Raw genomic sequence first — 25,000 nt, forward strand, 5'->3', positions numbered from 1 at the left:
TAATACATTAATGTATGGTTGTTCATTTAATTAAAAAATCTATAATTTACTGACATTATTAATAAATATTTCTCACAATAACAGCCACCTCCCACCCACTGTACTATTGTTGTGTCTTCTGTGAATAATAATAAGTACTGCAGAGGGGGGGGGGGGGGGGGGGTTCACACCAACCCACAGTTATTCATTAATCAGCTTATTAAACATGAATTAACCTCCAGATTATAAACGCAGCTTTATGTCCTCTGAAGGGCTCCATATAGAAAAACATTTCATCATTAGTCCTCTCTAAACCCGTTAAGAAGCAGTTATTATGTTGGGAGTCCCCCCCCCCCGCTGCGGTGGAAAGTGGTACGGTCCATCATGTGAAGCGGCGCCGTCCCCCTCACGTCCCTGTCCGCTCTGCTCCTCTGAAGGCGTCTCTTTATAATCCGCTGTTTGAACCGGGATGCTGGCGGATCCGTGACGCCGTGGGCTCCCGGGTGTGGGAGATGAATGTTGTACTTCCTTGTTCCTCTGTGTAGCAGGAACCACGCAGCGGTAGCCGCATGACAGAGACTCCTATGTTGATTTTTTTAGCCGTTATCTGAGATTCTTTGACGGTTGGGAGCTCCAGCGGCGGCGGAGCGAACGAGCCGCGGCCGCTTGACAGGTGCTGTTTCCGGCTCTGCGTGCAGAGATGCCGCCCGTCCAGAGAACCATGTCCGATCTCCGTTCCCGGCAGGAGGGTATGTGGAACAGTTTTTACTTGTGTGTGTGTGTGTGTGTGTGTGTGTGTGTGTGTGTGTGTGTGTCAGAGGATTATTAAACACCTTCATCTCGGCTGTTTCAGTGTCTCTGTGAGGAAGGCCGGCCGGTGGCTGGAAGTACAGTACGATAACTTGCTAGCTAAAGCTGTGATTAACGCTGCCCCTTCAGGGGTCAAGGAAACCCCGGGGGCCCCTACAGGGGTCAAGGAAACCCCGGGGGCTTCTCCAGAGCGGTCTCCAGAAGAAGACTCAATTATGATGCACGATATTAGAATATAATTAAATCTCTAAATGACAGTCTGCAGACATTTAAATACCTGCAAAACAGACTGCTTCACCCACACAGGCTCTGCTTTAAGACTACATTCAGGGTTGACAACTTTTCCACTACCAAATAATAGACTACATATTTAGTGCAAGCAAGCAATGTCTATTTTATATTTAGTATAACTGAATTACTGTAAAGGGCCCCTGACTGACACAGACCTCCATCTGAGGAATCATTTCTATATTTTTATTTTTAGGTCTTTTTGTTTTTATTCGATAGGACAGTGGATAGTGTTGGAAAGCAGGGAGAGAGAGAGAGAGCGGGGGCGTGCACTTTGAGGGACATGGGCTACAGCCTAACCACTAGGCCATCTGCGCCCCCTGAGATTTTATTACAGAAAGTGAACCAAGCCATCATGTGACTTAAAGACAACATAGGGCGATCATATTGGAAATCAATTATTCCAGTCTTAATGTGGAACCCCCTTGTATCCCCCTTGTAGCCCTCTGTCGGTCCCTGGACCCTGGACTCTAAGAACTTTTAATCACAGGTTGGAGCCTCCAAAGAGAGGCCTGACTCACTAAGTTCAGTATTTTATGGAGATTTCTCGCTGCTCTTAAAATCTTCAAGCTGTTGTTTGTGACTTAAAGTTCACGCTTGCACCTTTAGATTAGAGTAGATGTTGCTTTATAAATAAACTTCTATTCTATTATATGTTTATTGCCATTTGCACAGGTACAGGATAGTACAGGTACATTGGAATTTGTGTGCATTTCTCCCTGAGTCAGCTCTACATAAAGGTAATAAAATAAGATGGCAATATAAAAATGAGAGTAGAAAAAAAAACTGTTGTAGCTGCAAAGTCTTTACTTTTTTTCACTAGTTAATCTGTATTTATTGTGCGCCACAAGCCAACTGAACAACTCCGCCCATGAAGCAAACTTTGGGCACTTTTGACGCGTGTCAATGGATCAGTGCATGGTCAACTTGGAACCGCTGGTCTAGTGAATGTGTAGAGTTGATGTCGGGCGTGGGGCACCCTGCTTGAGATGAATGGATTTGAAATCGGGGATATCCCGGTTAACACGGGAAGGGTGCACCTGACCCAGTGAACCTAGCACGTCTCCCATCAGCGCCACCACAAAGGTGTGTACTTCTGAGAAAGCAGGAAACGTGACAGAGAGCATCACGACTCTTTTATCACAACTTCAATGACATCAGCAGCAGTGTCATCTGAAGCAGCGTGGGAATAATAATAGAACCATTGTAGTTCTGTAGAGACCCCCTAACTCCTCCACTGCACCAGTAACTTTCCACTGCCAGAGAGAGAGACACGAGTGGACGGATTTGAATGCTCATAATGGGATCTGGAGGCCTCGTAAGGCTTCTTAGTAGCTCTGAGTGTTAAGGTGAGTTTGTTGATCTGGGAGAAGAACCTGCTGCAGGACTCGAACACGAGGATCAGCTGCAGATTCACGACCCTGAGGGGTTCCTTTACGGAGTCTTTAAATTATTCCATCGCCTTTTTGTGGCCGACCGTGACCTTTGACCTCTCTGGCCTTGTGCAGGATTTATTTAGCAGAGATCAATAGCATGTGGTTTGTTTCTTATTTATGGTTGTTGCTGCAGGTTGTTGGTCGCCCCGCTCTAAACGTACTGGCACAGTGGCGGTTTGGCTTGATTCATAACTGTAGGCTTAGGCTAAGTTATTGCTGTTTAATATATATTTCTGGCAGCTAAAGCCGGCACCCTGGCCTCTTAAAGTGGATTAGAAAGAGCTGATTCATATACTCAAAGACTTGTGGTTAATTAAAATGTGGGCGATAAGGGCACGCCAAAATACACGCCTTATATGTTCTTATTAAGGCTGAAGATAAAGTAACATCAATAACCTCTGGTAGTGCAGCAGTGTTACTATAATGCCCGGTACAGACAAACGATGATCAACACGTGGTCGTGGACCCTAAACGGTGGTCCTGCGTCGTCCTGTGAGAGAGGATCAAAGATGGCCGATCTCACGGTTTTACGACCAAATATAACTTAAGACAAAAATCTGACGATGATCTCACAATGTGAACGCTTCTACGATCTACAACCAACCAATAGATATACAGCGTGAAATGATGCACTGATCAGCGCTACCACACCGGCGCCAGAGCCGTGGAAAGTCGTATTAAATGGATTCACTCAAAAGAAGGTTTTGGGATTGCATCAGAGGAAAGTCTGCTGACCGTGTCCACATTTCTTCAGCCCTCCTCTTCTTCCTTTTTCCTATGCACATGAACGCCATTGCGGCGAGAGCTCGCTTTCTGCTGACCGCCATGGCAACCTCAGCCTGACCAGGTTGATGCACACTGATGACTCCTCACACAGTGTGCATGCACGTCGTACCAACATCACGAGACCCGTTCAGTGTGGCTCCTGTAAACTTATCAGACTGTGGAAATCGAACAAACTGTTGGAGGCGTTCGTTTAATTGTTCCCTGACCACGCTCCGTCGTCCGCGTAGCTAGGACCGAGGGAAATGTATTTTTAAAGAGGCATGTGGCTCAATTTAAAAATTTAGTATTTGTGAGCATGAAAAGCTGAACACTGCTGTAAAGGAGCATCAAGAGAAGAAGAACCAGGACACGAGTCATGGGTCTGTTTATTTAAAAAAAACATTATTAGTTACAAAATATAATTTAGTGATGAAGGAACAAACATTAACATATATTTTAAAAACGTTAATTCATGTTTTCAGACTGTGCAGGAATGTAAATGTCAATTTCCACGTTGTGGGATAAATAAAGGATTCTCTTATCTTATCTTAAGAGGAACTGTGAGTCCTGTAATCTAAAAACACTCTAATGATTCATTTATTACTTTATGATCATCTTCTTAATTATGTCACAAATAACTGGATTCTCTTCTGATTATCCTAAACTGGTCCTGAACCGGTCCTGACTCCCTGTCCTCAAGTTCTCATCCTAGACCCCTTAACACCCCCCTGTCCTCAAGTTCTCCTCCTGGACCCCTTAACACCCCCCCTGTCCTCAAGTTCTCATCCTAGACCCCTTAACACCCCCCCTGTCCTCAAGTTCTCCTCCTGGACCCCTTAACACCCCCCCTGTCCTCAAGTTCTCCTCCTGGACCCCTTAACACCCCCCCTGTCCTCAAGTTCTCATCCTGGACCCCTGAACGCCCCCCCTGTCCTCAAGTTCTCATCCTGGACCCCTGAACGCCCCCCCTGTCCTCATGAAAGAAACCTTACCCTGATATGGATTCAGCTGCAAACTGTTGACTGCTGCAGTCACAAGAGCGAACACATGAATTATGCACCAGCTATTACTGCCCCCCCTCCCCCTCTCCCCCCTCTTCTCTCCCCCCCCTCCCCCCTCCCCCGCATCTGCCACACTCTACCTTTCACATTACAAAGAGCAAACCATTTTGCAGTTTTTTCACTCGTCTCCATGACACTGAGCAAACGATACCATCCCCCGCCGCCATGAAAAATGTATCATCTCACTCACTGTGTTTACATGGACCTGAGGATCCTGGTTCTGATCCTGGTTCTGATCATATTCAGGATCTGGTGTTTACATGGACCTGAGGATCCTGGTTCTGATCATATTCAGGATCTGGTGTTTACATGGACCTGAGGATCCTGGTTCTGATCCTGGTTCTGATCATATTTAGGATCTGGTGTTTACATGGACCTGAGGATCCCCCTTATGATCCTGGTTCTGATCATATTCAGGATCTGGTGTTCACATGGACCTGAGGATCCCCCTTATGATCCTGGTTCTGATCATATTTAGGATCTGGTGTTTACATGGACCTGAGGATCCCCCTTATGATCCTGGTTCTGATCATATTCAGGATCTGGTGTTTACATGGACCTGAGGATCCCCCTTATGATCCTGGTTCTGATCATATTTAGGATCTGGTGTTTACATGGACCTGAGGATCCCCCTTATGATCCTGGTTCTGATCATATTCAGGATCTGGTGTTTACATGGACCTGAGGATCCCCCTTATGATCCTGGTTCTGATCATATTCAGGATCTGGTGTTTACATGGACCTGAGGATCCCCCTTATGATCCTGGTTCTGATCATATTCAGGATCTGGTGTTTACATGGACTTTATGAGTCTGATCCAGTTTCCAATGTGACCTCGCTCCACTGTACTTGTTGGTGAACTGGCGTCCTGTAGCCTGGTCAGACTGGCTGAGGCGGCGCCTGTGCAGGATACTGATCAGAACCAGGACTCTCAGGTCCACGTGACCACACTCAGTGATGAATTGAATCACCTCGTCCTTCCTGTTTTGTCCCTCTGGTTTCGTCTACTTCACTATTTAACACTTCCTCTTCTTCCTCACAGCCGCTCCTCAGTTTTATTTTTTAATCACCACACTGCATCAGGCGGGTCGCCGTCTAGAAAGGGGGCGGCCCTCTGCCAGGCTTACCACCTAATCCATCAGCGGCCTGTCTGTCAGCTCGCCGTGCTGCACACTCCCCAGTCTTGCCCACCACGTGCCACTCCACTCCTTATCAGTCTCCTCCGCTGAGCTGTGGAAACATCCCCACATCACCGCCAGCCTGCGCCTGCATGTGTTTCCAAAATAATAATAATAACTTTATTTAAAAACACAGGTTTACAAAGTGCTTCAACAAACAGCAAAAACAAGAACAAACTAAACCAAACACAGAAGAACAGAAACAACAGCGAGAACAAACAAATGCAAAATACAAAAAATAATTAAATACAATTCAACAGAAAAGAACCCAAACTGCACGATACCCAACAGACATATATAACCCGACCATCACAAGAACCATCACAAGAACCCAGGAAACACAAGAACCATCACAAGAACCATCACAAGAACCATCACAAGAACCATCACAAGAACCCAGGAAACACAAGAATCATCACAAGAACCATCACAAGAACCATCACAAGAACCATCACAAGAACCCAGGAAACACAAGAATCATCATAAGAACCATCACAAGAACCATCATAAGAACCATCACAAGAACCCAGGAAACACAAGAACCATCACAAGAACCATCACAAGAACCCAGGCAACACAAGAACCATCACAAGAACCATCACAAGAACCATCATAAGAACCCAGGCAACACAAGAACCATCACAAGAACCCAGGAAACATAAGAACCATCATAAGAACCATCACAAGAACCATCATAAGAACCATCATAAGAACCATCACAAGAACCATCACAAGAACCATCATAAGAACCCAGGCATCACAAGAACCATCACAAGAACCCAGGAAACACAAGAACCATCACAAGAACCATCACAAGAACCATCACAAGAACCCAGGCAAAACAAGAACCATCACAAGAACCATCATAAGAACCCAGGCAACACAAGAACCATCACAAGAACCCAGGAAACATAAGAACCATCATAAGAACCATCACAAGAACCATCATAAGAACCCAGGCATCACAAGAACCATCACAAGAACCATCATAAGAACCCAGGCAACACAAGAACCATCACAAAAACCATCACAAGAACCCAGGGAACACAAGAACCCAGGGAACACAAGAACCATCATAAGAACCCAGGCAACACAAGAACCATCACAAGAACCATCACAAGAACCCAGGAAACACAAGAACCATCACAAGAACCATCACAAGAACCATCATAAGAACCCAGGAAACACAAGAACCATCACAATTACCATCACAAGAACCCAGGAAACACAAGAACCATCACAAGAACCATCACAAGAACCCAGGCAACACAAGAACCATCACAAGAACCATCACAAGAACCATCACAAGAACCATCATAAGAACCCAGGCAACACAAGAACCATTACAAGAACCATCACAAGAACCCTCACAAGAACCATCAAAAGAACCATCACAAGAACCATCACAAGAACCATCATAAGAACCATCATAAGAACCCAGGAAACACAAGAACCATCACAAGAACCATCATAAGAACCCAGGCAACACAAGAACCATCACAAGAACCATCATAAGAACCATCACAAGAGCATCACAAGAACCATCATAAGAACCATCACAAGAGCCATCACAAGAACATCACAAGAACCCAGGAAACACAAGAACCATCACAAGAACCATCACAAGAACCCAGGCAACACAAGAACCATCATACGAACCATCACAAGGACCCAGGACACACAAGAACCATCATAAGAACCATCACAAGAACCATCATAAGAACCCAGGCAACACAAGAACCATTACAAGAACCATCACAAGAACCCAGGAAACACAAGAACCATCACAAGAACCATCACAAGAACCCAGGCAACACAAGAACCATCATAAGAACCATTACAAGAACCATCACAAGAACCATCATAAGAACCCAGGCAACACAAGAACCATTACAAGAACCATCACAAGAACCCAGGAAACACAAGAACCATCATAAGAACCATCACAAGAACCATCATAAGAACCCAGGAAACACAAGAACCATCACAAGAACCATCACAAGAACCCAGGAAACACAAGAACCATCACAAGAACCATCACAAGAACCCAGGCAACACAAGAACCATCATAAGAACCATCACAAGAACCATCACAAGAACCCAGGCAACACAAGAACCATCATAAGAACCATCACAAGAACCATCACAAGAACCCAGGCAACACAAGAACCATTACAAGAACCCTCACAAGAACCATCACAAGAACCATCATAAGAACCATCATAAGAACCCAGGCAACACAAGAACCATCATAAGAACCCAGGCAACACAAGAACCATCACAAGAACCATCATAAGAACCATCACAAGAGCCATCACAAGAACCATCACAAGAACATCACAAGAACCCAGGAAACACAAGAACCATCACAAGAACCCAGGAAACACAAGAACCATCATACGAACCATCACAAGGACCCAGGACACAGAAGAACCATCATAAGAACCATCACAAGAACCATCATAAGAACCCAGGCAACACAAGAACCATTACAAGAACCATTACAAGAACCATCACAAGAACCCAGGAAACACAAGAACCATCACAAGAACCATCATAAGAACCATTACAAGAACCATCACAAGAACCATTACAAGAACCATCACAAGAACCATCACAAGAACCCAGGAAACACAAGAACCATCACAAGAACCATCACAAGAACCATCACAAGAACCCAGGCAACACAAGAACCATCATAAGAACCATCACAAGAACCATCACAAGAACCCAGGCAACACAAGAACCATCACAAGAACCATCAAAAGAACCATCACAAGAACCAACAACACGAGCTGAGACCAAGAGGAGCAAAGATTTAAAAAGAAGTAAGAAACTAAAAGAGCTCAAAGTAAATAAAGATATAACAGCAATAAGAAGGTAAGAGCAGGAAAAGAAATGAATAAATTATCAAAAAATAAAATAAATAATATTAATAAAAATAAAAAGTAAATATAAATATAAAAGATAAATAGACAAAGTAAGATAAGAAATGGCCAAGTTAAAACATAAGAGGAGTTAAGATAAGAGCATAAATAAAAAGAAGAAGTAAAAGAAGATAAAAATAGTAAAACCAGTAAGAAAAGACTTTAAGAAGACGATAAAAATAACCGTGTCTAGAGCTCTCTGGGGTTCAGGTGACATCGGTTAGTTATCAGCGTGTTTAACGTAGGATCCCTCGGTGACAGACAGACCGGCACCTTTTAGACGCTGCTCTCTCCAGTACTCATTTCCATGATAGGCAGGAGGGCGCTTAATACCTGCCTGCGCTGTCTAGATGCTAAAGCTGATCGACAAAAGCTGCGCAGGTTAAAAGCAAGACAGATGGCCTGAAGCACACTGTTTGCCATCTTAGCTCACACGCTTATCTGCAGACGGACCAAATCCCTGCTTACAGTTGACACTTAAGGTGCAGATAGGCAGGTAAGCCTTTCCTGCGCTGAATTCTCTCAAAAGACCAAATGCTTGTCTTTTCTTTTTCACACACGGCGATGGGCTCTTTGTGCCCACATTCTAGTTTTAGACAAAGTAGTATTGCTTTCCCTTTAAGCACTCTTTCCCTACCTCTCTGTCATTCTCAAGATTATTTCCTCATGTGTGGGTGAAGCAGGATGTTCCCCCACAGCATTTCAATAACACCAGCTAAGCCTCAATCTGTCTGAATAGTGGTAAAAGCATGGGGAGGGAAACTGAACAGGGATACACTGCTCCCTTCTAAAGGGATCGAAAAGCTGCCCATGTGCCTGGCGGATCACTGGCTGATAATAATGTGGCACAAAAGCCCCAACAGGCCACTAAATCTGCTGTCTGGGGCCTCTGGTGTGTCATATCAAGTCCCCTTGGGCCTCTCTTTACTCTGCCTATGTGCCGACCTGGGACATGTCCTCGCCTCTATTTTCCATTTAGAGTGTTGGGTCCATCGCTAACCTGTAGCCAGGGTAATATGGGTTTCTTCAGATTCTCCATTTCACTCGCCTCAGTGCTTTTCCTCTGTCTGCGAGCTAAAGTGGATGTGGCAGGTCATTGTGAGGAGGTGGAGGTGTGTGCACATGACCACACAGAGATGGATACAGGGACAAAAGACCTATTCTAATGTTTACTCATGCACGTCTTCATATCGACCTGTGAGGAGGTAGATGATCTGATGAGCGAGGGCTTTGCAGGCAGTGTCAGGATCATTTCTCACCGATAACAGAAACTTGAGATTAATTGGACAGCCTCAAACTCCAATACTGTAAAGTCTTAATGTCTGAAGTGTTTCAAGAGTCCTTGAACTATCCTCTCTGTGGATGGTTAGATCTCTGGTCAGCTTGAGTTCCTCAGTAATGTTGCTCAGATCGAACATTATTTATGAGCCACTGAAAAGCTGTGTTGCAAGTATGTTCTCGTGGGAAGATAAATCTCCTCCACACGTCAACCCAGCCGTCAGCTCTTAAGATGTACAGTAACTCTGTTTCCACCTCCTGGTCCCAAACGTCAAATAATTCATGAAAGCAGCATTAAACACTGAGAGACGCTCAAACTGCACTGGCAATCACATTTTTTTGTGCTGTGAGCAGAAGCCTGGTCGTGTTTGTCAAAGTGATACACACACACACACACACACAATAAACAACGGGAAAAAGCAGCAGGGCCACACGTGCCAGGAGACGGTCAGTGTGATGGTGTCACAGCGGGATGACAAGGTCAAATGGAGAGGTGTCGGCAGGCGCTCCACAGAAGACGATAAAGTCAGAAAGTGTGACATGTTCCACATCAATAAATCATAAAGTCTGTCCTGTGTAAATGTGTCTCTGAGTCCTGACTGTCTACAATGAGGGAGAAGCTCGAGTCCCGCTGGCTGTGTTGTTGTCAGAGCCGTGTTTACATGGACGGGACGGCCGGCTCCTCCCCTTGTGTATAAAAGCTGTTTTAGTCAAGAACTAGAGAGAAGAACATACTCACTGATTATTTGGATGTTAGTAAGAGTTTTTAGATCACGCTCATTCTGTGTCAGTTTACATGAAATGTGAAGCTACGAGCTAACTAAAGAGCGCTAACATTAGCATGCTAACACAACAATGTGAAGCTACGAGCTAACTAAAGAGCGCTAACATTAGCATGCTAACACAACAATGTGAAGCTACGAGCTAACTAAAGAGCGCTAACATTAGCATGCTAACACAACAACGTGAAGCTACGAGCTAACTAAAGAGCGCTAACATTAGCATGCTAACACAACAATGTGAAGCTACGAGCTAACTGAAGAGCGCTAACATTAGCATGCTAATACAACAATGTGAAGCTACGAGCTAACTGAAGAGTGCTAAGATTAGCATGCTAACACAACAATGTGAAGCTACGAGCTAACTAAAGAGCGCTAACATTAGCATTCTAACACAACAACGTGAAGCTACGAGCTAACTGAAGAGCGCTAACATTAGCATGCTAACACAACAACGTGAAGCTACGAGCTAACTGAAGAGCGCTAACATTAGCATGCTAACACAACAACGTGAAACTACGAGCTAACTGAAGAGCGCTAACATTAGCATGCTAACACCACAACGTGAAGCTACGAGCTAACTGAAGAGCGCTAACATTAGCATGCTAACACAACAATGTGAAGCTACGAGCTAACTGAAGAGCGCTAACATTAGCATGCTAACACAACAATGTGAAGCTACGAGCTAACTAAAGAGCGCTAACATTAGCATGCTAACACAACAATGAAGGAGATAGCTAATGTGAAGCTACGAGCTAACTAAAGAGCACTAACATTAGCATGCTAACACAACAATGAAGGAGATAGCTAATGTGAAGCTACGAGCTAACTAAAGAGCACTAACATTAGCATGCTAACACAACAATGCAGGACACTTAATTATGGTGCGTTCTTTTTGAACGTCGGGGGGTTGGAGGTGTGTCTCTGGAGGAGAGCGGAGGCTTCAGTATGGAGGAGGCGTGGCCAAACAGCAGTTTGTTTTGGTTTCATGCTGGAGCTTAAGGTCGACACCTACTGGATCAAAAAGTCTTCACATTTTTCCTTCATTGAAACTCCATCAGTTATTAAAGTTGCTGTTAAAATAAGGGCTAGGCGATTTAAGTATCTGCAGTGTTTTCATAAATTCATGTCTCTTATGCAGTGTGATTCATTCAGACTCGTGATGTTGTAAGGGTGACAGTTCATATTGCGATAAAGTTGCAATATATCGTGCAGCCGCAATGTGGAAATGTTGGTTTGACACGGCTTGAATCTATTTGATTGATTTCTTTGTGGAGCGAAGAGGCAGAGACGTGTGCACATTTATCATCTGCTGGTGATTATAGGAGCCAGTTTTTCCTGTAACACATGACGAGCATGTCAGGTCGGTGAGCGTCTCTGAAACACTGGATGGATTGGTTGTTATTTGCATACTGCAGCTATTTAACATGTGACTGAGGTTTGTTTACTCAGGGTTTCCCCCTTTTAAGAGAAGTGTCCTGATATTCACTACTTCATTAGTTAGTGTCCCATTACTCAGGTTTGTAGGATGTAGGATTAGCTGATGATGTCATCAAACGCTGAGCCCTTTACCATGGTAATAATATAATTTAACCCCCTCCCTGCCGCTCTAATGCCTCTGTAGCCTTCAGTTGGTTTTAGTTCAGTTCCATGTTAAACTTCCCCTCAGCCCACGAGTCTCTCTTCCTGTTTTTCAGCCTCCTCAAAGTGACAAACTGTTTTCACACAGTCAGAGGAAGTAAACGTGTGCGTGCTGCTCATATTAAGTTATAAAATCCCAGTGTACCGTGCAGCTCTCGCCGGCGTGCTGACAGCGCCGTCGGCTGAAGAGTGGATTACGGTGGACGACAGCGTGGCAGGTTGTAATGTCACTACAGTCTGAAAAGTGGTTGAGTCGACTTCACTGACAGTCGGGCGGGTGAGACACTGGAGTCACTCTGTCAGTCGTTTGTCCGTCCAAACTTCTTAATAACTATGATGTCGTCGTCAGACTGCTCTATGTCTGTTACCATGGTTACTGTGTCAGATTAGGCGATCACAGAGCCACACACTAAGATGTTTTCTCATAGTCCACTGCACAGCTCCTACATTACACCTTTTGTACTTTTTTTGTTTTTTATATTTAAAATTTTTAAATTCTATTTTATATATTGTAATATCTTCTTCTTCTGTATTGTTTAAGTTGTTTCTAGTTCTGCTTTATTTCCTTGTTAATTGTTTAGCACCAATACATCAAGTCAAATTCCTTTATGTGTAAATGTACTTGGTAATAAACCTGATTCTGATTCTGATCTGTGTCAGGACTTGACCGACAGACTTCACGGTTGAAACTGACCAATCACAGCTGATGTGACGACATTGGAAGGAGGAGGGCCGGGGTTAGACAACACCCAGAAGAAGACTGTAAACAAACTGTCCTTTTTTAGTGCTGTCAATTAAATTATAATCACTGTAAGACACAAGTCGTTAAGTATTCCTGTCAGCTGACTCTATTACTAAAGCACCTGGTCTCGTATATCTGTGGTTTAAAAGACAAAGAGCCGTAGGTCAGACACTCATAACACCGTCACCACTTCCTGGTATTCACAAAGTCTGTTTCCAGTTTCCAGACCTTTTTTAATTTCACAGCATCTGCCCTTCCCCGTTCACCATTCATAAACTAACAAACAGTGGAAAGGTTCTGTGACCCTGCAGATCCCTCGCTAAGCCAGGACATCCCTGTGATGTCACAGCAAGCCCCAGCTGCCCATGTTGTCCCTGGACTGTCCGTCCCATGGTAGCCGGCCCGAGCACATGGGACGGCCAGACGGAGCCAAAAGTGGGAGTGGGATTAAATGTGCAGCTGCCGTGTTGTTGTTATGAGTGCTGGTTACAGCATTGTGATCTGATAAGCGACTTATGGATGTTACTGTTGCTTAGAGCGAGGCGGTATCTATGTCCTCTTCCATCCATGCCCTCCCATTCATAAATGGTTTGAGGTGTGGGGGGGGGGCTTTCATCTCTGGGACTTTGATTCCTATGAATAGACTGTGGCTGCTCTGACTACTGAAATATTAATCTGGCATAAATGAATCATGTGCAGATCTTTCTCTGGTGGGATGAGCAGATATAAATGGCGCTTTAGGATCATCGCGTCGTGAGATTGAGAAATCCCAAAGGCCGGAGATTTGGCGAGAATTTGACCCCAATAACTGTGATACATATAACATCAGGTCAGAGTAAACAATGTCCCGACTGAAGGACTGAAACACATCATCGTCTGCCGTTCATTTAGTCGTGTTAGGTCGATATCCTCTGGCTGCTTACCTCCACCCACCCTGCTGTTATTGAATGAATTCTGTGGAAGCCGAGGCCAGATCACGTGCCTCCTCGTCTGCACTTTATTGAGCGGCCCAACGACTCTCTCAGGCTCATTAGTGCTCGTTCAGTATCTCTGCGGTCAGATTGGAGCTTGGACCTGTGTCTGGGAGAACAAAAAGCCTTTTTTACATTTTGATTTAGCTCTCAATGGTTGTTATATCTTGACTCATGGATCTATCTCGAGAGCCCTTAGCTTCAGTCATGGAGCCAGCTGAATCATCGCTGTGTAATCATAGAGGTAGTAAAGAGCCTGTGACATCATACCCGTTATAAACCAGGTAATAAATGCGTGATCTGAGAGGTCAAACATTGAGTCCAAGTCTAGACCATGACACCTCTGGATTGGTGTCATGTACGGATCATGGAACAAATGTGTTCTGTTGCACTAAAAGTAAACAGGTGTGTGCGTGGTGGCTGGCGCTCCAGTGTGTGTGTGCGTTTATTCAGCGTCTATGTTGGTGCGTCTGCAGAAAGAGGAGCAGTGCTTCATACTCATATCATAGTTTTTGACTTTTGGGATAAAACATTTACTCGCCAAACAGAAAATCCAGCCGCATTTGTCGCTTGGCGGGCGTGGCTTTTGGACCCTGCTGGCAGGTGACATGCTTGAGCATCAGATCATTTTCGTTCCTGCCATTAGACGTCTTTTATCTTGCCAGAGTTGACAGTCATTGCAGCAATAATTCTCCCGCCCCCCCCTCAGCCTGACCTGAGTTACACATTACGGTCCAGGACGTCATAAATCTGCAGCGCGGGCTTTGTCTTTAACTTCCTGAGAACATCATGACACCGGGTTCAGTTATGTTGTGTTTAAAGTTTGTTTGAGGGAAACTGTTTATTAGGAGTATAAGAACAAAACTTTTCTAAATACTCAAAGACGCTTTGACAGGAAACAACAAAAAGAGGTGGTTTGATGATTATATTAAAGCTCTCAGACCTGAAGACACTGGAGGGGGTTTCTGTGCCTGGTGGTCTAAGCAGGATTCTGTCAGTGAGATAAACTCTGAAGAGAGACCGGGGAACTCCGGTATGCCTCTGCCGGTGCCAGGCCATGCTGGGCCCAGGTTTTGTCCCCTTGTGACTATTGTTCACCCTGTCTGTCTGTTGGCTGACTGAAGCAATAATCCTGACATCTGGCTTGCTTCCAAACTCATTACGACACTTGATGGCGTTGATCCTTCCTCCTGAGGTTTCCCCTGCGGAGATGTGCGCGCCTGATCTTGACTTCAAGCGAGCTTAATTTGGCTCCTCGTTCCTCTTTGTGTACAGCGGGCTCACGTGGGGAATCTGCTGGCTCTGGAGATGAAAGATGTTGTTATGAAGCCTAATATAACACACAGAGGGTTTCCTGTTCTCTCTCTTTCTTTGGCGTCGGGTCGAGCCGGGACTCGCCGTCGAGCAGATTAACTTAAGAACATGACAATCAAACAGTTTAATCAAAGGTTAACAATTAAGGATCTACAATGACCCTAAGAAACCCGGGTGCTGGTTCTTTAAGTGCTTTGTGGTGAACTCCAAGCGGACGCTGCAAAGAAGCCAAAGGCAGATCTTCAGAGCCCAGAATGAACTCTGGGAACCCGGAGCGTCAGCCAGTCATTGGACCGGGTGTAACGTGCTCCAGACTAGCATGGAGGGACGTAGAATCTCAGAGAGAGAGAGAGAGAGAGAGAGAGAGAGAGAGAGATGTCTGCCTTCAATCATTTGATTTTAACTTGGATTGAGGGATGGATGTGAGGTCAGTGTTTCTCTGGCAGCTCGTCTCACTACTTCCTGGCTGCCTCTTTGCTCTCACTCTCCTGATTCTCTTCAAGTGTTTAATAAGGAGCCTTTAATTAGACAAGCTGAGCCAGAAGAACAGCTGAGGCTCTGAGATCAGCTACAGGTAGCTCCTGGAGACCTGAGAAGCTCAACACTCGACAAACTTAACAAAGTGCTCGTTAGACTTTTTAAATCATCGTGCAGCTTTAAGAGATCTCGTTACTGTACGCGAGGGTCGAAGTCTCTCAGCTAACAGATGAGATGGTACAGCTCACTGTCGTCAAAATAACAACTGTTCTTTATTGTCAGAACATGAGAAACTCAACTTGAACAGAGGAACACTTCACCATCATGAGCTCAGTGCATGCTGCTTGAAAACGGCCCGCCTTACATGTCTTCTGGTGTTATTCTAGGTTTAAATCTATCAAACGTGTTATATTCCTCCGCTCCACTGCAGCTGAAACAAAACAACTCTTTTTATTCCAGGAAGACCTTTTGTTTAGCGTCACAGCTCCAGGATCTCGTGATATTGTGAAATAGACGTTTTACTGTATAAAATCTAAAGGTTTGTGTCCAAACCTACACACCTGTATGTTCGACCAGCGAGCTTCTATATCAGCTGTTTGTGTGGATGCTGCTGCATGAAGAGCAACAGCATGAGCTGTACAAAGTGCAACTGGTGCATTGCAGCACACCAGCACACAGGAGCCCGCCGGACCCGGTCACCACACAGAGACGCACCATGATCTGCTCAACCTGCTCCACTTCTCTTTCTCACTTGGTCTGGTCTCCAGCAGTGTGTCACACGTCATCGTACACTTGATCATTTAAGATTCTGAAACTCTGATTTGTCCCTTTGTGTGCAGGATCAGGTCTCTGTTTGGTATCAGATCCAGTCAGGAGGCTCGAGTGTTTTCTGAAACACTGGCTCTGTTTTAGTGCTTCTCTTGTCGGTGCATCATATCGAGTCATTTGGCAACCTGCAGCAGAGATATGATGGGAAACAAGCAGAGAAACTCCCTGCAGGACACAAAGCTGTGACGCTGTGATTCATGGCAGGTGATTTGGCTCAAAGGCTGCAGGAGCATCCCTTAAAAATCACTTTTTATCCAGTGATAAAAATCTATCTGTTCCAGTGAGGCAGCATGTCTCTGAGTCATCGTCCTTTCCCTCAGCTTTACTCAGAGCTGTTAACTTCATACGTCCCACCGGTCCTCCAGGTGTTACCAGGTGAGCTGAGGTTTGACCCCTCCCAACAGGAAATGATGTCAGATGGATCCACTTTGTAGTCCTGCCTTTAAAGTGCCTTTAATTCTTTGTCTTCCCTCGCCTGAACTGGAAGCACCTTTTATTTTTCTCAAAGGATCAAATTTAGATCCCTTTCAGTAGAGAAGAGTAAACACCTGTTTCTCTAAAGATGTTTTCACACATGCAGTGCTCCAGATGTTCTACTGATCGTCAACAAGACGCTCAGACTGATAAACTTCAGACGAAGCTGATTATATTCTGGAGAACAGAAAAACCTCTTTACTGCTTTCTGGACGTCTTTCTAGGAATCATTTGTTTACCGCTCCCTGTGGTGGGAGTAAACGTGATAATCTCAGGCTCCTCAGTAGAAAGTCACCCTGCTTAAGCAGCAGGCACCACTTTCTAATCTCCAGTTGCTGGATCCACACCCTTCTACCCCCCCACGCTAATCCAATAAACCACCTATGCTGCTGTGACGTCTTGCATAACAGAGCGGGGAAAGCCAACCCATGATTCCCCCTGGTGACCAAATGACTACAGGGGCGAGTTATTTTTAGCTCGGAGCACAAGCTAAGGAGACAAACTGTGAGGAGAAGAGGGTGGGAAGGAGGACAGTTTGGAGTTAGCCTGTGTGCTAAGCTAAGTGGATCATTAGCATAGCATTAGCTGTAACGTCAGAGTCAGGGTTTGAGAGCAGAGGAAGTTGACAGTGTGACTTTGAAGAGCGTGTCAGCCTTCTTCTTTGTTTCCTCTTCACTTGACATGACACAGAAGAAATGCTGCATGCCGGCGAGGAGGAGAGGGCGGTCTGTAACTGGGGCATATCCTGCAGGAGCTCTGGTTACACTTCCTCATGACACTGCGTTTTGTTGTTGTTGATGTTTCATGCAGCTCTGAGCTCCCCCCCCCCCCCCCTCCCTTCCTCAGAATGCCTCTCCTTTCCTTTTTTAAACATCTAAGTTTATCCGTAGTTGTGGAAGCTAAGCTTAGCCTGGCCTTACCTCACAAACACCAGCACTACAGCGTGCTAGGGGAGGCGGATCACATGCAACCCGAGAGTGCAGGAATACTGTTGACTGGAGTTTACTGTAGTGCGTTGCTGGCAGCGCTAATTTAGACATATCAATATGAACACGAGGAAAGTGAAATGTGAACCTCAGGAATGTTGTTTTCCTTCTAATAATTTCTCATCAGAGTCAGAGCTGCTGCAGGTTTCTCCACATATCTCAGCTTCACACCAGTTTAAGGAATGTTTGTTTTCTTAACGTCTGAACATGAACCAGGAGCTCACCTGGCTCTCAGGTGGGAAGTTATTATGGATTCATTATTCTGTTTTTCTAAATGTTCCGACCCCTTATTGATCCATCCGGTACCTCCCTCCGTTTCTTTACACCTTTGAGAGTTGCTCTCGTTCACTTACAGGACTGGTTAGCCCAGTGGTTCCCAGTGACCCCCCTTTGACCCGTGACATCACTCATTTGTTTTCAATCATGTCCGAGTTGTTCTCTTGTGTTCCAGTAAACATTAATGTTAGAGTTCATCTTTTCCTGTTTATTATTGTGAAGAGGAAGAAAGGCGGGGAGGAGGACGACAGACTCTGCAGCCTTTAATATATTTTAATAAACAATATCTTTTTTATGAATCAGAAAATATTAATTCGATGCGACCCCACGTTGGGTTGGGAAAGCCTGCTTTAGTGTTTACTTTCCCATCTTTTTTTTTTGATGCATTTTTTTATTTAAGAAAAAAGAGAAAGAAAAGAAAATACAAAAAAAGAATTGGACATAAAAAATTGGACAACAAGCATTTCCTTTTCTTTTCTCTTTTCTTTTCTCTTCTCCCCCCCCCCCCCCCCCCCCACCCTCATGCTGCCAATACAAAGTCTACATGTAAGGTAGTAACTGTACAGGGAATGATAGTACTATTTAATACAAAAAAACAAAGCAAAAAATAATGATAATAATAAGTAAAGAGAAAAAAGAAAATAAATTAAAATAAATAAATAATTAAATGCAAATGAACCTTTCACGAAGAAAAATATATACAGAAAAAGGTTTAAATATGTAACTGTTGCGGATAATCACATATAAGTTAATTTACCTGAGATCATATTATTCATATTGTTTATATATTACTACATTCTAGGATGTTAAGTGCTCGATGAGCGGTCTCTGGGGAGGACCATTCATGAAGGACAAGATGCTATTTCTTGCTTATTTTAATTTTAATTTTGGGGAAGGGTCTTAAGCCTTTCAAAATAAAGAACTAGAGGGTCCCATGTTGAATGAAATGTTTGGGTTGAACCTCTAATAGAAAACTTGATCTTTTCCAATTTAAGGAAAAGCATCAGGTCACTCATCCAAGCTGAAGCTTTGGGGGGATGTTTCGATTTCCAGCCCAATAAGATCCTTCTCCGAGCAAGCAAGGTTGCAAAGGCAGAAACATCTTTTATCTTGTTTGTCATCAATACTTTTCCATCATGCTCTGCAGTAAGCCAGTAATGTTTGATCTCGTCTTCCCCACTTCCTGCTGTATTCACAACGCTGCACCTGCCTCATGGAAAAGCTTGCAGGTCAACTCAGGTAACAGGTGTTTCTGTGCCTACAGGGGGGGAGGTAGGCTGCACACAAAAGCCTCCTGCCATCGGAACAAGTCAAATATTTGTTGTGTGGTTTGTAAAGTAACTGCAGAATGTGTCGCACGCTGTTCTTCTGTGCAGCCTGCAAACCGCTCTTTGGTGTTTTCTCAGCCAACAAAGCGCCATCCCACTGGGCTGAACTCGGTGGGAGCAGAGCAGAGCTGCCTCTTCCAGAGACGCAGAGACAAAGAGTGTTATCGAGACGTGGAGAGAGTTTTTATTTGCTCTCAGCAGCTGATGCCCCCCCCCCCCCCCCCCCCCCCGATGCTCAGAGTGAGGTGCTCCATGTAGAAGTGACCTCTGTGAGAAGTTTGTTGGGACTGGGTGTCAGTTTGTAGGCTGAACAGTGAGAGTAAAATAAATATATAAAAAGTACAATCCCTCCGTCACCACTCAGCTGATCCACACCGATAAGTCCAAACCGCTCTGGCCAGCAGGATGTGACTCTGGCAGGAAACGCCAGCTCTAATCGCAGCACATTTTCCAGGAACATTTTCAGAGCTTTGAAACGTCTCTTCATGTAATCAGAGTAAACAAACATTTACTGGATGCTTTGGATTGTTTTTGAAATCGTAACACACGGGTGTTCAGAATCAGAGAAGATTGACGTTTGTCTTGTGACAGCTTGAAGATGATCTGTACCGTGTTCCGCCATGCTGCGGCCTCGTTTGAAGGTCACTTTGAGTTTAAGCGCTACGAACATGTAAGGTGTTACACCAGCTGAGGTCGCTCCAACGTAGGCAGAAGATATAACTCTCAGCCTTCGCTCAAAGAAGGTGTGTGTGGTCCTCCGTAAAATGTGGTTGTCATGGTGATGGTGTTATAAAGGTGTGATAAGTTGGAGGATGAGGGAGAGAGCGGCTGTTTGGTGTCAGCAGTGAGCTCAGAAACCATCGAGATAATTCCACCCGTCTGTGTTTTTAAAGGTTTATTTTAAGGGACAGGACAGAGTGAGAGAGTAGGGACATGAACCCCGGACGCCAGACTGAAGGACTACAGCCTCTGTACATAGGGCGCACACACTGACCACTAGGCCCAAATTACCTTATGTTGTATTGGAAGATCTCACCACTCAAATAATTAATAATAATAATGAATTATTATTATTATTATTATTAATAATAATAATAATAATAAATAATAATTAATTTATTATTATTAATAATAATAATAATACTAATAAATAATAATAAATTATTATTATTATTATTAATAATAATAATAATAATAATACTACTACTAATAAATAATAATTAATAATAATAATAATAATAATACTAATAATACTAATAAATATTAATTAATTAATTATTATTATTTATAATAATACTAATAAATAATAATTTATTATTATTAATAATAATAATAATAATAATAATAATAATACTACTAATAAATAATAATTAATTAATTAAATTAAATTAATTAAATGGTGTAAATTGTCTTTAGGTCCTGACAGAAATTAATAACTCATGTTCTCTGAAAAGAAAATCCATCATCTGTATCAGTTTGTAAGTCTGTAAAAACTTCAACCAATGTCTGCCACGAGGTACCAATCTGATGAACCAATCAGACGCCTCCCTGTCTCCCTGCTCGCTCTCTCAGAGAGCATCTCATACACGTCACATCTCTTTTCATGCGACCGTTAAGTTTCTGACACGTCGTCTTTTTCTCCCGTTCCACAGGATACGAGAAGACGGAGGACACGACGGAGAAGACTTCCTTTGCCGACCAAGAAGACGCCCGACTGATCCACCTGAATCAGCCGCAGTTCACCAAGTTCTGCAACAACCGGGTCAGGTAACCACGTGTTTCCTGTTTGACGTTTACAAAGTGACCACGTAGAATAACCACGTGCAGTGACCACGTAGAATAACCACGTGCAGCGACCACGTAGAATAACCACCTGCAGTGACCACGTGGAATAACCACCTGCAGCGACCACGTAGAATAACCACCTGCAGTGACCACGTGGAATAACCACCTGCAGCGACCATGTAGAATAACCACCTGCAGTGACCACGTGGAATAACCACCTGCAGTGACCACGTGGAATAACCACCTGCAGCGACCACGTAGAATAACCACCTGCAGTGACCACGTGGAATAACCACCTGCAGTGACCACATGGAATAACCACCTGCAGCGACCACGTAGAATAACCACGTAGAATAACCACGTGCAGTGACCACGTGGAATAACCACGTAGAATAACCACGTGCAGTGACCACGTGGAATAACCACGTAGAATAACCACGTGCAGTGACCACGTAGAATAACCACCTGCATCGACCACGTAGAATAACCACGTAGAATAACCACCTGCAGTGACCACGTAGAATAACCACCTGCAGTGACCACGTGGAATAACCACCTGCAGTGACCACGTGGAATAACCACCTGCAGTGACCACGTGGAATAACCACCTGCAGCGACCACGTAGAATAACCACGTAGAATAACCACGTGCAGTGACCACGTAGAATAACCACCTACAGCGACCACGTAGAATAACCACGTAGAATAACCACCTGCAGTGACCACGTAGAATAACCACCTGCAGCGACCACGTAGAATAACCACGTAGAATAACCACGTAGAATAACCACGTGCAGCGACCACGTAGAATAACCACGTGCAGCGACCACGTAGAATAACCACCTACAGCGACCACGTAGAATAACCACGTAGAATAACCACCTGCAGTGACCACGTAGAATAACCACCTGCAGCGACCACGTAGAATAACCACGTAGAATAACCACGTAGAATAACCACCTGCAGTGACCACGTGGAATAACCACCTGCAGTGACCACGTGGAATAACCACCTGCAGCGACCACGTAGAATAACCACGTAGAATAACCACGTAGAATAACCACGTGCAGTGACCACGTAGAATAACCACCTACAGCAACCACGTAGAATAACCACGTAGAATAACCACCTGCAGTGACCACGTAGAATAACCACCTGCAGCGACCACGTAGAATAACCACGTAGAATAACCACGTAGAATAACCACGTGCAGCGACCACGTAGAATAACCACCTGCAGCGACCACGTAGAATAACCACGTAGAATAACCACGTAGAATAACCACCTGCAGTGACCGTGTCTGAATGCGGCGTACACACGGCCTCGCCTCCTGTCATCACACAGAGCCGCCCTGTTGTCGCTGCGTGAGGATTGTTTACTCAGCTGAGCGGCGTTCTGTTATCCCTTAGCAAACAGGAGTGGCGGTGTAAACCCGTTCCCTGTTGGTGCCGTGTTCTTAAGGCGCCGCAGTGACGCCGATGGACGTGTAGACAAACGGAGAATAATCCGTACGCATGTTGGTAACCTGAAGAAGACCTGTGACAGTTTGAGACTCTCCGCCACTTAATATAAACTTCACTTCCTGTTTGTGGAGTGAGCACGGCGTACACCACAAACACATGAAACACGTGTGACCACGACATGTAGTGAGTGAATACGTGAGCGACCTTTAGAGGGTATTAAGTAAGAGCTGAGCGGTCAACCAGCCACTTCCTGTTCGCAGACGCCTCATGTTCTCACCTCGTCGCAGGATTAACCTCCGGTGATTCCCCCCCGCGCACGCCACCACACAGATAGCGAGCCAGTTTGGAGAGTTGCAGCTCTCTCCACCAATCAGAGCGCTGCTGTCTCCCTCATGTACACCCCCCCCCCCACATCATAACTGTCTTCACTGAGGTCAAGAGGTCATGCAAAGGTCGAGTTATGTTGAGAGCGCCCTCTGCTGGGTCAAACGGGGAACTACTTCAGGTGGAGTTATGTTGAGAGCGCCCTCTGCTGGGTCAAACGGGGAACTACTTCAGGTGGAGTTATGTTGAGAGCGCCCTCTGCTGGGTCAAACGGGGAACTACTTCAGGTGGAGTTATGTTGAGAGCGCCCTCTGCTGGGTCAAACTGGGAACTACTTCAGGTGGAGTTATGTTGAGAGCGCCCTCTGCTGGGTCAAACGGGGAACTACTTCAGGTGGAGTTATGTTGAGAGCGCCCTCTGCTGGGTCAAACTGGGAACTACTTCAGGTGGAGTTATGTTGAGAGCGCCCTCTGCTGGGTCAAGCGGGGAACTACTTCAGGTGGAGTTATGTTGAGAGCGCCCTCTGCTGGGTCAAACGGGGAACTACTTCAGGTGGAGTTATGTTGAGAGCGCCCTCTGCTGGGTCAAGCGGGGAACTACTTCAGGTGGAGTTATGTTGAGAGCGCCCTCTGCTGGGTCAAGCGGGGAACTACTTCAGGTGGAGTTATGTTGAGAGCGCCCTCTGCTGGGTCAAACGGGGAACTACTTCAGGTGGAGTTATGTTGAGAGCGCCCTCTGCTGGGTCAAACGGGGAACTACTTCAGGTGGAGTTATGTTGAGAGCGCCCTCTGCTGGGTCAAACGGGGAACTACTTCAGGTGGAGTTATGTTGAGAGCGCCCTCTGCTGGGTCAAACGGGGAACTACTTCAGGTGGAGTTATGTTGAGAGCGCCCTCTGCTGGGTCAAACTGGGAACTACTTCAGACAGAATGTTTTTAACGCCTCGATGTGAACTTTCTCTCCCAGGTTCACATGAATCTTTTGAATTATTAAAGATGGCCGCTCTGATGTGAAATAAATCTGTTGGTTTGTATTTAAAGGTTTTAATGATCTGTCTCTGCGTTCATGTTATTCTTCTCTGTCAGCGGGGAGTCACATCAACGTGACCTCTCTTCTTCTCAGAGCGTAGACTAAAGACTGAACCTGAGCTGGGTCCTTTCTGGACCCTGGTTCTGACAGGACAGTTCATGAGGCTCCTCAGTGAGGCTGCTCTTACATCGTCCTGCTGTCAGAACAATGAGCCGCTCTCACTCGCTCGCTCTCACTCGCTCGCTCTCACTCGCTCGCTCTCACTCAGTACAGACAGCTCGGCTCAGTTTGTAACATCCTGTCACTACGTCATGTAAACTCTGAACAGAGACATTTTAAATCAGTCAAAGAGACTCGGTCTGTGCACGTGAACTTTACACTTTATTATCCCGGTCACAGCAGAACATTCACAAAACACAGTTAAACAACAATCAGCAGCTAGAACAGCAGGTTCTCTACACCTCCACCCTCTGTACCTCCACCCTCTACACCTCCACCCTCTACACCTCCACCCTCTACACCTCCACCCTCTACACCTCCACCCTCTGTACCTCCACCCTCTACACCTCCACCCTCTGTACCTCCACCCTCTGTACCTCCACCCTCTACACCTCCACCCTCTACACCTCCACCCTCTGCACCTCCACCCTCTACACCTCCACCCTCTGTACCTCCACCCTCTACACCTCCACCCTCTGTACCTCCACCCTCTACACCTCCACCCTCTACACCTCCACCCTCTGCACCTCCACCCTCTACACCTCCACCCTCTGTACCTCCACCCTCTACACCTCCACCCTCTGTACCTCCACCCTCTGTACCTCCACCCTCTACACCTCCACCCTCTGTACCTCCACCCTCTG

The 25,000-nt window shown here is 45.2% G+C and overlaps 1 protein-coding gene across 1 annotated transcript in view; it reads left to right on the top strand.

Moving 5' to 3' along the window:
* The first annotated feature begins 398 nt into the window (after positions 1-398).
* Positions 399-25,000, top strand: part of atp8a1 (ATPase phospholipid transporting 8A1) — a 130,594-nt gene continuing 105,992 nt past the window's right edge. Inside the window, exons 1-2 of the mRNA XM_061049113.1 lie at positions 399-728; positions 21,191-21,305. Of these exons, the coding sequence (XP_060905096.1) occupies positions 680-728; positions 21,191-21,305 (164 nt within the window). The 5' untranslated portion in view covers positions 399-679. The remainder of the gene's footprint in view (positions 729-21,190; positions 21,306-25,000) is intronic.

This window comes from Labrus mixtus, chromosome 10 (genome assembly GCF_963584025.1).
Source record: "Labrus mixtus chromosome 10, fLabMix1.1, whole genome shotgun sequence".
Lineage (NCBI taxonomy): Eukaryota > Metazoa > Chordata > Actinopteri > Labriformes > Labridae > Labrus > Labrus mixtus.